Below are 14,854 nucleotides of genomic sequence, written 5' to 3' on the forward strand. Positions count from 1 at the left end.
AATGAAACGACAAGGTTTATAGAACACGCAGTTTTATTGGTTATGGCTATGTACACGTAGATTTTTCTTAATCATTTATCAAAATACTATGTTAAGAACGGTAAGGTGTTGTCATGACATCCATTATACACGTTTAATAGAACCTCTATGCTGGCGAATCGTACATACACTTCTAAAATTACAGTACTAGAATCACGAGTGTAAAATTCACATGCATCACACTCGTATGATCGACGCGAGTTTGTAACTTATATAATATGAACTTCATTGAAGATAATATACATTTAAATTGTTGTTTACATTCTTATAATATAGACTCTTTTATATTCGTTTCTAAGAGAACAGTTGCAACCTGAATAAATTATTAATTGATACCATGTACAACTCGGACACGCGCGTATAAATGAGTCCGAATGAACCTTTCGATCAATTGACATTGATATTACTACTGGATTAAAAGTTTTGGTCCCTAAAAGTCACAGCCATAAAATGCAATAAACAGTAGCAGTCTGGATTTAAGGCCACTCGATGAATAACGAAAACGATCGTGAACGATGATTTCGATGACTAATATAGTTTCGATAAAGTACAGCATGTTTCTGATAGAAAAATGCATATTAAAATTAATAATACATTCCTTGACAATGTTTTTACAATCCTTAGGAACAGTACAGCTTGAAATGCGACAAAGGACGTTGATTTTGTCCTAATAATTTTGACGAAACAGCACTGTTAATAGCCTTAATTATTCTTTTACAATGTGCCGACAGTCTTCTTTGAATTTTCAAGATATGTCATGCAACGATAGTTGTCAACGTATCGTCTTTAGTCCCAGTTCTGAAACATAAAAAATCGAAGAAATCTGTATAATTTAAATAATCCATAATTCATGTCTTAAATCTAAAAAGCACGATGTACCTTATAGTAGCATGTTGTGTTGATCGTGACCAACCAGCAATGAAACTATTTTCGCTTCTCTCGGCGATTCGTTGTCTATGGCTACCACTTTTTGATGGTGCATTCAACGTGGCACTTTGCATAAAATCGGGAGCTATCGTCGATTTTATGGTTCTACAAAGTAACCTAAATACACAATAATAATAAAAGTTATGTATAATTCAATTTTTAGAATATTTATTGACCGTTAATACGTAAGATACAAAGACATACTTAGGCATCAATGCTAGAACACAGGTAAGTAATACTGTAAGCCAGTATGTATATCTCATGATAGCCATTTCCATTACCCAATAAGAACATAGGAGACCCATACAATTAACGCAAACCACGTTATAAATTAAACAGAAACCGAAAAATACTCCTAGTGATCCCATTACGGCGAAAAGATGAATGATCGTCTGCAAAAGAAATCACATCGTATAGCATGTACTATCCAGTGTAATATACGTTTATAATGTATATCATATAATACATTATATAATATTTAAATCTATACTTATATATTTATATCTTATATAATATATATAATAAAACTTTTATTTACCCAAGATCTAATTTCTATGGCAATATTGGTCAACATAATAACAACGGAACAAGTCATTACGGTTGTTCCAAACTCCCAAATGTCGACGGTTGAATCATAGTATACCTAAACGAAATAATTTCCTTTTAATCGTGTCGGTGTATTAACTTATACTATATTACATTTTTTTTTAGACTACTATACTAACACCCTCGTTAACAAAAAAAATAACGATACTTTGATACAAAGCATCAGCAATGGTTATCCAAAATGTATATGTCTGGTATACGAGTCCAAGGCGTCCTCTTTTGTACAGATGAGGGTTAGACAACAAAACACCGGGTGAAGCCACTCGATCGTATATGCCTAATACAAGCGGTGGCATAGACGTAAATATTAAATTGTAGAGCATTAGATAAATTTGGTCCATCATGACTGCTCCAGTAAATCCGCAGTATAGCTACAAAAAATGGTAAGACATTTTTATACGGGTATTAAAGCTAGAATATTAAAAATGAAGTAGAATGTGTAGAAGTAGAAACTATACCTGATACCAAAACAGGACGAAAACGATAGTAGCGTTCTCGTAAAAGAAATATAAGATCATTCTAGACAAGCGGTCGTAACACCAATGACCATGCAGCAAAAGAAGTCTGCTGAGCATTGAGAATCGTGAAATGGCAAAGTCTGCAGCCATGACAGCTTGTGTACCTTCTTGTCCGGAGATACCAACTCCTACGTCTGCGGTTTGAATCATGCTAACGTCATTGGCACCATCACCGATTGCCAAAGTCCTCATTCCTAACTGTTCCTTCACTATGCGTACGATATATGCCTGCAACCGTATCGTGAAAGTCCATCAAACAATAAATTATAAAGTCGAGAATGAAGACAAAAATTAGATTTCTTGTACCTTCTGAAGAGGCGTGGCTCTACAGGCCAATACGCTGGAACACGTTTTCGTTAACTCGAGAAACAATCGAGTTAATCCTGACCGTGGATCAAGAATAACGGTTAAAGTTTTGCCGTCAACAATGAGCGCACGTTGCTTCGGCCATGGACTGTCTATCCTATGCGCATCATTTTCTGCCGCATCACGATTAAACATTTCCCTAATGTTATTCATTCCCTGAACTGTACTTTCTTTGCGTGCAGATTCTAAATATCCACGAATTAAGGTTTCAGCAACAGACTTGGATCTTGCTTGCAACCACAGTAATTGCATCGCAGGAGAAAATAGGCGTGCTGAGTACGCGACATTAACTGCGGTTTCTGTTTTGTCTCCTTTCGATATAATATATTCATTAACGATACATTCTAAATCGAGAACTGTCATTTTATTTGCTTGAAATTCAGTAAAGAATACCTGTTAAAACCCAAACTACGATGCCTGCTGCCATAAGAGTACCCATAGTTTCAGGTACTCCAGCTTGAAGTTTATCTTCAATTCCTGTAGCACCTAGTAAAGTCAAATGGCATTCTAGATTCGCGTATGAATCTTTAATGCGCATTTCGCGATTTTCCATCGCGAGTTCTGCCTCGGAATGCATTTGGCGCCAGTTATCGTATTCTTGCGTTGTCAGTGATTTTTTAGCCACTACCAAAGTTCGAAGACCTTGCCGCGCGTATGATTGAAGATACTGCCGATTTTTTATCGTTGTTATAGAATTTTCATCTTGTGGAGTCAGAGCCGATAGAATCGCTGTATCAGCACCCTTGCTGTACAGCACTAGCTCTTTGGTGATTGGGTGCCGTACCAAAATAGACATACACTTTCTGTTGGAGTCAAACGGCAAAACCTGCAATTCCGAGTACCATAGATGTATCATAGACAAATTACTTTTAGATCTGTTTCGATTTGTTTCGATCGATAGAAGAATAGAAAAAAGAATTTATTCGTAAAGAACTCACATGAAGAATTTCAAAAGTAAGAATGGACTTATCCGGCAAAGAAACAATTGCGCTACGTGCCGTTCGTTTAAGAAGTTTCACGTTATAAGCACGCGCAGCATTCACCAAAGCGAGCTCGTCCGGACTTTCCGCTTCGTAAATTGCAGCCGCGGGTAACAATTCGTCTCTACTCTTGCCGCTCTCATCGATAACGGGACTCAGCGGACTGCGTCTCTTGTGTTGCCCGTTTGGAGACAATTTTCTGCCTAACAATCCCATTCCTAAACTTGGTATTGACGTCACATTGAGGAATTTTGGCCTGCAAATACTTATAAGTTAACATACGCGAATACAATAAAACGATACCGTTAGAAGATAGGTAAAAAGTAAATAGTGACCTTGATAATTTGTTCGATAGTTTGGTAGAATTATGAAGCGCAGATTCTATTTCAACTATCGAAGAGATCGATGACACATTTTCATCGAGACTATTGGTCGGATGAGACAACGCGGATAGAGGAATAATTGGCGAAGGAGTTAAACTTCTGTCTATCATTCTTGTATATCTGCAATGGTAAACGGTAAATAATTTGTAACAAGGTAATTAACCTAGATATGCCTCAGTTCTTTCAGCAATATTTTCCACGCTAGTGTCCAGTCATCCTTCCGGATGATAGACATGTCTGAGTTAACAGAAAGAAAAATATATACAAACCTTCCACGTTTTTCGCCATTCTTCTGCGGTTCTTCGATCACTCCGCTGGAGTTCATGGTGTCATAATGTGGTTGAGAATTGACCACAACGGTATTACATATCGCTAATACGATTAGGAATTCTTGTAGATGATGCCTAAATGTACCTATAAGAAGATCTTCCTTCAGTCGCGACGAAGGTATCAAATTCTCACCGTCTCCGCCGTGCGAATAATCCTGTCCTCCCACCACGCACCGCCTAAATAGCATTTTATTTTCCGTGAGCGTGCCAGTTTTATCAGAGAATATGTACTGCACCTGTTGAAAAGAAAAAAAAAAAAAAGAAAAAAGAACAAATAGCTGTTTCCTTATCGAGACCACGCACAAGCTCGATCAGTTTGCTTACCTGACCTAATTCCTCCGTGATATTGAGCGCGCGACATTCAGCCGAGCGTCCCGTCTCCGCGTCATAAAGGGCAATATCGTGTCCGATGTGATAAACCTGGCCCACTTTCGCCATTTCGATAGTGACGTAAAGGCTCAGTGGTATCATTACTTGCAGAATGATAACAAACGTCCAGAATGTTAGCATACTCTCGTAATTTGGATCTTGAACGATCGGAATGAATGGGACGAGCGTTTGATCGGAAAAATCGGAAAGCCAAACTCGGCAACCGATGGCGCCTATCACGCATAATACCACTAGAATCACCACGCACCATATAACGTCGCTGTTCATCCGTTTCTCCAATCGTGAACGCTGAAAAAAGAATGCCCTCTCTCCATTTACATACTTTCACAAACTTCGTTACGTTTTGTTACGTGACCATGGTCAACGAATCCGATAGAATCTTTTAACGATCTAGAATTAGATATTTAGATAGATCACAAAGATCGACGGATCCTTACCTTATATCTAGGACCGCCGTTGTTCAGCATCGCTTTCGTCTCGTGACCAGCGTATATCACTATGCCTTCGACGAAGTCGGTATTTTTCAATAAACATTGCCTGAGTAAAAGATTTTCCGTAGAAACAGGTACTCTACCACCGTTCGGGTGAACCACCGCACCGTGAAACCTGTAATTTTCACGTTGAACTTTTGCCAATCTCAAACTACAATGTCCTTTGTTAACTTGCCCACGAAACGAGCGTCGAGAGATAGCTCACCGATATATCCTAGTGCTCGGTTGATCGACCTCGATCACGGATCGAAACTTGGCCGGTTGAAAGGTGTCCTGCAGATCCACGAATCCTCTGACGACCTGTCGTTCCTTCAGATTAGTCTCACCGTCCAGATTGCACGTATCGAGGTACGCTACGCCCTGAGGATCGCTGCTTCGCAGGAGTAGAACATCGGCCGGTACGAGTTCGTTATTCGAGAGGTGAACCAGGTCACCGACCTTCACGTCTTTCCACGCCACCTTTGCATACCTGTCGTCTTCGCTGCAATCGTGAAACGTGTTCTCCAGAAACGATTCTCTGACGAATCAACGAGGGGAGTGACATTTATGAAAGAGAATTTCAGCTACATAATTCTCGCTTTACGGATTTTATAGACCGGAAATTTTATCTTAAATTGCGCGTGACCAAGCAGACTAGGGGTCTTTTCTTGAAAAACACGATGTTTCCTGATATATGTAAAATATTATCTCCTATTACCTCGACGCGGCTACCGACGATCCACCGGGTGACGAAGAAAGAAGATAACTTTGCTTTCTTTCTTCAAAGAATCTTCTCCGATTCTAAATTTTTCTAATTTTTAAACACGCAAATCTCTATTTATTATCTGTATATATTCATTTTACGCGTTATACGTATATTCTTTCTTATAGAACTCTCGCTCATAACGTTATTTCTAAGGCAGACTCTCGTCTTACATCGCCAGGAATCAGTTACGCACTTCGTAAAGGCGGTAATTACCTATAGAAGATACGTATCGGCTGTTTTATATTCACGCGCAAGATCCTGTTTCTTTCGTAGCGTAATTACGCTACTCAATAAACAGATGAACATAACGATCTTCGCGATCGACGATGATTGCTGCTATCTATCTAACATTAACCGGATTGTCAACGGCCAGACATCGATTATTCTTAATTAATTGTCGTCACCGTTCAACGCTTCCAGTCACAAGATGTTCGCTCATTGATAGCGCAAACGGTCCAAGGGAAGAGCTCAAGGAGAAACACAAATCAGAGAAAGGTCGAACTTCGTTTTAGTCGCTCGAGTTAGCAATCGCTGATTGAATAGAAGGATCTTTCGATCTTCTCTTCGATCTAGCTAATTTAAGGTAAATTGCACGTATAATACGAAACCGATGTTGTTCGAACGTTCTCAACTTACACGATACACCTTCTATACTTTTCATGAAACGTGGGGAGAACCATCGTGTTTTTTCATTCATATAGCAACCGTTTAGGCTGATTACGTGACAAGGCCAATCGTTTCTGCAAACTAATACCGTCTAACACGACTAATAATAAAATAAAAACCATCGAATTATAATGGTTTGGATATTGAATTTCTCGTATCGGAAATTATTCATAGAGCGGCGCGAGATTTCTATCGGAAGGGAATTAGTACGTACTTCGTCCGTGAAATAATTTGGAACAATTGTGGAATAATCTTGGAACGATCGTTGAATAATCGTGGAATAATTTGGAACGTGGGTAGAAGCACAGAAAAGCCACTTCAAGGTTGTTTCCAACTTTTCAAACGGGATATTATATTTTTTCGTTGCCAACGCCATACACGACGAACTATCAAATTTGACCTAGACTCCACTTAAGGGGTCGCCGTTACACGATTTTTGTCTCGTCGTATAAGAATCGTTGATCCGTGTAACCTTTCGTAACTTAATTGGGACTATTTATTGTATACCTACTTCGAGACGTTTTAACCAACCAAGCGACTGTCCAATAAATACATACATCACTTTATTAAAAGTAACGAGAGCGACTAGAATTCAAGCGTTTTCTCGCTCGAATGCGAAATCTGATAGGAACGCTTCCAACGTTAACACCAGCGATGATGTTTAAATAGCGAATGTATATAGCCAATGTATATATATATATAGATAATGAAGTATATTAGTATCTATTATGTTTTGTAGCGGGTAATTTAAATTTTAAAATCCGCTTATTTCATAAAGAGATAACAAATACAAGATATAATTACTGCTAATTCGTTGTCAGGTCTTTGGCCAGAATTCAATTCTCTTACGAATATCTGTATAGTACTTGCGAGTAGCGTACATATTCGTTAAGAAGAAACTTGGCTCGCACCTGGGATACTAGACTCGTTTTGTAGCGCGTTTTCTAAAGATGGATAATTGGCGGCCACGTTATAAGCGACAAAGCACGAAGATTCTACTTTAAATATCAAAAGCGAGCGTTTTAAAAAAAAAAGAACTTCATCGCGAACCATGAAATGAACTCCTTGAACCTAAAATAATGACACTGATCGGTATATTACGTGGTCCGAAAAGTTTCTTTCGTTTTATAAGAAAATAATGGATGCACGATATTTTCCGTTTTATATTATTTCATCGAATTACGCGCGATCCACTTTGTTCTATCAAAATAAAGATCACAACGTTCGACGGATTTGGTTTCGCGTTTGTATAAAGATGCATCGTTGTAAAAGACGCGTCTGTAAAAGAAAGGCACCTTTCCAACAGTCTAATACTTGCGGAACTAGATAGGCGGATGTAACGTCCGCGAGGACGAGGAAAATGTAAATTCCATCCTTACGAGTTTCGATTACCATTGCGGAGAACGACACCGGTTTAACCGTTAAAAACTTGATTCGTCGCCAGATGAAAGCGAACTTTACGCACACGCTTCTTTTTCTTTTATTTCCTCTCTCCACGTGTCATACTTTTTTCAAAGGCACTTTTTACAAGAGCGTCTTCTTCCGGGACAAGAAGATTTGGCAGATTTAAAACAATTAAATAAATTATCCACGTCAACATCTTACGGATGCTTGAATTTCTGTAAATTTCATGAAATTACACCATCTCGATGAAAGAAGAAATGGTAACGAACATCATACTGAGCAGGCTAACGCGAATTCAACAGAGTTCCAGTTAATACGAGCCGATTGTGTAAAAGAAAATCACGAACGAAACGTTATTGCATTAACGCAATGTTCATTCTAAACGGGTTAATTCGTCCTGAAATTAAAGGATCCGAAGATGGAGAGTTTGTCGAGCAAAAAATCTCGCACGAGGTTTTAACAGTTGGACGACAGTTTTATTATCGCATACTGACATTTGAAAATCAATTTACTCGGATTACGATATATACTGGTATACGTATGACGATTGTAAAGAATAAAATCATTGCAGTTCGACTTGTCCAAAACAAAAATATCGTACTTATGTCATTGCCTGTGTATCTCTACCCATGACAAGAAGCCCGACCTATTTGAATTTTTTACGATAACGAAGTGTTGATAAATCGGTCGCGATGACGGCAGCAACCGAGTAGCCTTAGAAATTCTTTTATGCAACACGTCTTCATTATAGATAACGTGCGGTTAGATAATACAACAATTTTACTTTTCCTTTTCATAGTAATTGAGTTTGTAACAAGTACCAGTACGTTTGTAACGTGACTCTCTTCGTGAACAATTTAACATAATTTCCAACCTAACGCGCGAACAAACATTTCAATCTTCCGATAGAGATATTTCAAAGGATTCGTTTATTCCTACCGGTCGATCGCGTTATCTAACAGGGGTAAGAAGGTCAGCAAAACAGTTTCTTGTAATTAAATAGAAGGTTAGTTGCTTTTGCATTTTTTTTTTTTTTTTTTTGTTTTGTCACCTTATACATTATGCAAAGGTAAGAATCGTCGATAATAATTTCAAAGTCATCGATGGATATTTGCAAGCGCGTTCGAGTTTGCAAGTTTCGCTAAAAAATTTTCGACAAATTTGTCCCATTTATCAAGCGGTTCGTGAATTCTTTCAGCGGAAGAAGGAATCTCTCGTAACAGTTGCCTCGTGGTTCTGAATTAAGAAAAATATTTAGGCCACCGAAATTCTCTCGAAATTCTTCGTTCGATCGGTTAATTTCTTAGAGCTGTTGCGCGTAACGAAACACGAGCCTAGGTGGGTGCGTGACGCAGGCACGTAACTGTGATACGATACACGTAAGTATATTCCATGCATTAAATGACGCAATCAATGACATCAGTGACCGTTTGACGCCACGATACACCATGGAAAAAGAAAACCTAAATCGTCTTCGACATCTCGAATTCCCCGTCACCGCTCTTTCCGCGTTCTATCGCTTTCGTCCTTCGAACGATCGCAAGAAAATATTTTCTAGCTCCTACCTACGTTTCCAAGTTTGCTTCGCTAACGTTTCGCGTTTCGTTATGCGCAAGGTGATGGGGCTTCGTGAAAAGAGTGTCATTAGAGGGTAGAGCATCGTTAGAGCATCGAAAGAGAAACGTAAGGACACCGGTGGTCTCGCGAGGAAACCGCTGGAAGTTTGGAAAAAACTCAACATTTTCGTACACTTGTTCGAAAAGACTTCGACGATTCTAAAATATGTTGCTGTAAAGCTCAATATTTTTAGCAACTTTCTTTCTATACATATAACCAACGGTTGGCCTTAGTTTTCCAGTTGTACAGAAAAACATCCAGACGTAGCCTTGTTTTAGCTTTAGTTTTCGGGTTAGGTTGGAGTGATAGTAATATTAATGACGCGAGGCGGCCGGCCCTGCGAATCCCCTTATCGGCACACGTTGATATAAACAATGCTGGCCGGCCTCCGCGCGGCGGCAAAATTAACGTGTATTACTACTACCACCAAGCCGATCCAGCTTGAAAACGAAGGCCGAGCGGCGGGATATTTTGGCATATAACTCGAAAACTAAGGCCGTCGGTTGTACGTGTAAGAAAAAATTATCAAAGTCGAACTTTACAAGATATTTCAAAGCGATCGCAATCGGAGAGAATTCGCAGAGAAACAGAAGCTTTTCGACAAGTTCACCGGGATGGCGATATTTTCAAATTTCCAGTAGCGTCCGCGTAAAGTCACTCGACAACATCTTCAGATTTCTCTGTTGATGCTTTCTAACGATTGACATCCTTTTCGCGAGAATCCATCGGTTTGTATGCAACGAAACGTAGACGAAACTTCACCGATATAATCGCGTCGGTCTTACGACGATGCTAATGAAATTTGAAAATGTTTATCACGTTGTACGTTCGCATTCGTACAGACGATCCAACGCTATTTTAAATAAAAAAAGCTCTGTAGGTGTGCGAATACTTTCGCGAGCCACTGCGCGAAACAGTTCACGGAACGGAGCAGCAATGTGTGTTTTGTGTTACGCGTTCCGGCGGAAAAAGCTACAAACGCAGAACCGTCGATGAGTTTCATTGTCACGGAGAATGTCGCGTCCTCTCGTTGCTCGCATCCAGGAAAGGAACGAGGAAAATAGCTCGAGGCATATGGCAACCGGTTTTATTGCTACGCCTTCCATCGCCGTCTTATTCCACTTCTCGGCGTCTTCGACGGATACGAGCCGTATGAACGACATCCTTGTGTCTACCATCCTGTCGGATCGTTTCGCAGCTGCTGAGAATAAAAGCTGCCTCCCACTTACCGCTTTAGCGATATTCGATTATCCACGCATTGGCGTTGATACGTATCACTGGCGTGTAATACACAGCTTCACGAAGCTATTCGAATATATCCATTATGCGTGTTATACTTGTTTCGGTCGAATCAAGGCGTTTAATCGTAGGCGTTTTTCCTAACTAAATTTTGCAAATTACTAGAAAGTATCCGAGAAACAGCGTTCAGAAATAGCCGGAATAATATATTTGATCTAACGATGTGTTTTGTTTAACAATTAGAAATCCTATTCGCGATTGTAAAAATAAACACCATTAGAACTGTCGTATTTACAGCTTGATCTTGGATACATATGTTTTTATACGTTTTTCATTTAGAAAACATGGATTTTGCTTCACCCGACTCTCACAGACGCGGTACAATTACGTCAAGGGTGACACGATGTTCATACATCAGGGCAACAACTTGAAAATTGGAAAATCATTCTTTCGAACGCACGCGTTTTAAGGAACAGCGTTGCGCGCTGCGTTGCACGACAATGTGGCAAGCAGCGGATATCGATCTTGCGATTTCGTGCGTAACCGCCTGATGACGTCACGCTTTTAAAAAATTACCGAAACGAATCTGACATTTGTACAGTAAACTTTGCTAACTGTACTAGATTAAGTCGATTACGCCTGCACGATACACGTCCATTTCCCGCGTCACGTATACCTTGCGACAACCGTACCGATAAGACATACACGGTCGGTCATAGCTATTAGGATATCCGAGCCCTCCTTCGTAATAATTTATAAACCAGTAAGCGTATTAAATTGACCAGTCATAAGTTACACGTTATAGATGTCTCTTTTATAATTCTGCAATTTTACGTCCAGTTAAATAAACATCCTTGCGTCGCACTAACGACTTCGATAGAAAAGCGAAAGAATTTTACAACGTTAGTTGAAACGCGCAAAGCAGCTTCGCTAATACGAATTGACTGCTTCTCGCTGCTTTTATCATACGTGCGTGTACGCTTTGGAACGTAAAATACTGCGTAAAGTAAAACACGCGTTTCCCAATAGATGTAACGAATAGGTGTCCTAAATAGATGACCTGAAACGTACTCGAATGTACCATTTTCTGTTTCCAGGTATAACCACGACTTCGTTATATCTTGCATTATATACACGCTAGGTTCGAGTTCCGCAACTGTGTTACGAAGCTCCTTCGCCTCGTGCAATTATCGAAAGCGACTCGACACAGAAATCCGTAGGATAGTTCGAGCGGAACGCGGACTTGGAATCGCGTGACGTTATCTCACGGGAGAAGGCAGTAACGACGTTCGAGTGCTCGCGACCGACATAGCCTCGTACCAGTCAAAGCGTATTAATCGACAGCTGGAATTCGTGGCGAAGGTTCGTTCTTGACATTGCTGACTACCGCGTGGAGAGCTGGCTGGTTGGCTGGCTGGGCTGGTTGACTGTCGATCTCGTCAGCGAACGAAATTAAACGGGAGGCTAAAGAAGGTCAGCGAGCGCGTGCGTGTAACCGCTTATTAAGTAGGTAAAGGTCGTAAGAAACGCGTTGCTGCGGAAGAAACAGATTCTCGATCGACCCGCGTATTCTCGTGCGTTCGCATCCTGCGTAATTATTCTTTTTTTTTTACCTCTACCAACTACGTAAACCCGTCTGCGCGTGGACGTCAATTAAACGTGGGTTATCGCCGATCGAATCGATCGCCGACGAAGCTTTTAGAGCGTTTCGAGGCTGTTAGATTCGTCGCGTTCTCTCCTCGCGAAACAAGCCAAATCGTCGAAACGCCGCTGCATCGATCCTCCAACCTCGAGCTCTATTTTTAACAACGAAATTAGTTTCAACGAATTTGGTTTAGAACGACGAAGGGACGATGCGTTTGGCCGTGCTCTTCTGCCAATTCTCGGTTATATTTCTGAAAAGGAATCGGCGACCTTTAGACCGGGAAACGAACGCGAATGACTAAACAAGCGCGAGCGAGCCACGGCAACGACGCGATGCGTATCTCCGGTGTACGCGTACTTTGCTTTGTGTTAATTGACGATCGTAATATCGGCTAATTACGCGTATCGATCCGAATCGCGCGCCACGATCGAAATAACGGAACGCGTACACCGATCGTTCGATTTTGCTACGAGCAGGACGCCAAACTCCCCCGGGGAACCGTGCGGGTACACGCGCTCCGCAATTTTCCCTCGACCTCCTTTTCTTCGCGCTCCTCGAAAACGCTTGTCAGCCCCGTTAGCTTCCTTTCAATGCCGGCGAATCGCGCATCTCTGTCTTTCACCTACACTCTCGGTCCGAACGCCTTCGAACTTAGCATCTACATACTCGAACGATCTTCCACATATTTTTCACTGTTTAAACCTTCCTGTTCCAGCTGACGCAATCCTTTTACCGTTCTCGCTGCGAGAAAGGAAAACAAATTGTCCATGCACGTGAGTTTAATATGCCGATGTATCGTGGGTGAAATCAAGGAAACGGGACACCTGTCGCGAATCGCTTCGCGATCTATCGAATACATAACCGTAAGCGCGCTAACGAAACGTTTCCTATACGTTTCTACGAATTTTACCTTATCACATATATGTAAACTCCCTGGAGTTCACGTGGAATAGGGACTCTTTTTGTTTTACGGTCAGCACGACACTTTGTTGTTTCACGGACAGAGCGAACCCTCTTAGGGTTTTACGGACAACCATTTTTGAGAGACACTCTTTTCCCAAACGGACAGAGAGCAACATCAGAGACAGACAAGAGCACGGAACAACCATTTAAAATTTTGAAGACTGACGGAGAAAGATCGGTGCTCAGGACGTTGAAAATCGATTCTCGATTTTCAGGTAAACATTGTATAGAACTTGTTATTTCGCGTCTATGTAATTTATCGTTATTTGTCGTTATAGACGGATATCAATTGTTGTTTATTTTTGTATTTTATCTAATTACTTTCACAATAAAACTCGATTTTCAGACTTCAGAATCGATCACCTGAATTATCCCAAGATTTACGATCTTACATATATATATATATATACAGGGTGTTCGTCGCGATTGTGCCAGATCGTAATTTTAAATTTCGTCGCTAGACGAAACGTCTATCAAGAATAATCCGATCGTCTCGAAACGCCCTGTGCGAAGGCGTCTCGAAGATTTACCATTTTAGTCACCCTTTTAAATATCTTTGTAACTTAACATGCGAGCAACTCGCTCCGTAAGATGGGAAATTCGTGCTAGCTAGTTTGTTCGACTACATCTCTCAGGACATTGAAAACCGTGAGAAAGTGAGTAAGCGGGAACGATAAAGAAGAGGTATTGTTATTCGCACGCGAGAAGAATAAACAAGCTATCACCGATCCGGTATATCGAACATCGTCGTACCCGATGAATCAGACGCGGCACAAAAAAGACGATTACTAATTTAGTAATTACACGATACAGGAAAATACCAGCGCGCTACGAGATTAAAGTGTAATATCCGGGGCAACGGGAAAGGAACGTTCGCCGATCCCGATCGAAGGTCGCGATCGACCGTTAATAAATCAGCGACAACTCGTTTGACTAGACTGGACTAACGTCTCCTTGGAAAAAAGAAGTCGTACGTTTCATCGAGCAAATTGGAAGGAACCGAGTGGCACGACGAAGGGCAAGGTCGTTGTGTTGTATTATTTTGCAAGTCGTTTCGCTCTACGTGCTTGGCCATCGATCGCGCGAGCCTCGCGAAATTGAGTTACATTATAAATGACATGCACTCTAGTCGTCGTTTACCGAATGATACTCGCTTCCTGCCTGTCACTTTGTCGCGTCGCAGATGGTGCGCGAGCCTTTACGGACTTGGCGCTTTCTACTCGAATCTCTGTTCCATAGCTACGACCACGATCGCGTGAAACGGTAACTCGACGGTCGAAGCTTCGTTCAGATTCATTACGCTAATCGATACAAATAACGCCAGGTGAATTTACTAACGCGAATCTGTTGTTTACTCGGTTGTAAAATATTCTTTGCGATTTGATCGCAGAGACGATTCAACGTTTCTTACCATATTTTGGGCAACGACTAGAATGAAATAAATTTCATGGATCGAAAAATCCTCAACGACGTGGTTTGGATAATTTCATTGCCGAAAGAAACCATACGATATCATATATTTGAACATATTATACACGCGCAAATA

At 40.7% G+C, this 14,854-nt stretch overlaps 1 protein-coding gene across 3 annotated transcripts in view; it reads right to left on the bottom strand.

Moving 5' to 3' along the window:
- Nucleotides 1–15: 15 nt before the first annotated feature.
- Nucleotides 16–14,854, bottom strand: part of LOC139989142 (phospholipid-transporting ATPase VA) — a 28,570-nt gene continuing 13,731 nt past the window's right edge. Inside the window, exons 5-18 of one of the 3 annotated variants that reach the window (XM_072007153.1) lie at nucleotides 5,235–5,510; nucleotides 4,976–5,144; nucleotides 4,473–4,826; nucleotides 4,089–4,384; nucleotides 3,772–3,939; nucleotides 3,395–3,692; nucleotides 2,850–3,282; nucleotides 2,397–2,767; nucleotides 2,031–2,318; nucleotides 1,692–1,943; nucleotides 1,505–1,609; nucleotides 1,171–1,358; nucleotides 919–1,083; nucleotides 16–837 (exon numbers count right to left, since the gene is read on the bottom strand). In XM_072007153.1, coding sequence (XP_071863254.1) covers nucleotides 795–837; nucleotides 919–1,083; nucleotides 1,171–1,358; nucleotides 1,505–1,609; nucleotides 1,692–1,943; nucleotides 2,031–2,318; nucleotides 2,397–2,767; nucleotides 2,850–3,282; nucleotides 3,395–3,692; nucleotides 3,772–3,939; nucleotides 4,089–4,384; nucleotides 4,473–4,826; nucleotides 4,976–5,144; nucleotides 5,235–5,510 — 3,406 coding nt within the window. In that variant the 3' untranslated portion in view covers nucleotides 16–794. Of the gene's footprint in view, nucleotides 863–918; nucleotides 1,084–1,170; nucleotides 1,359–1,504; nucleotides 1,610–1,691; nucleotides 1,944–2,030; nucleotides 2,319–2,396; nucleotides 2,768–2,849; nucleotides 3,283–3,394; nucleotides 3,693–3,771; nucleotides 3,940–4,088; nucleotides 4,385–4,472; nucleotides 4,827–4,975; nucleotides 5,145–5,234; nucleotides 5,511–14,854 lie in introns of those variants that run through there. The other 2 variants (XM_072007154.1, XM_072007155.1) reach the window with 2 other exon arrangements.

The sequence above is a fragment of the Bombus fervidus genome, chromosome 7 (genome assembly GCF_041682495.2).
Source record: "Bombus fervidus isolate BK054 chromosome 7, iyBomFerv1, whole genome shotgun sequence".
Classification (NCBI taxonomy): domain Eukaryota; kingdom Metazoa; phylum Arthropoda; class Insecta; order Hymenoptera; family Apidae; genus Bombus; species Bombus fervidus.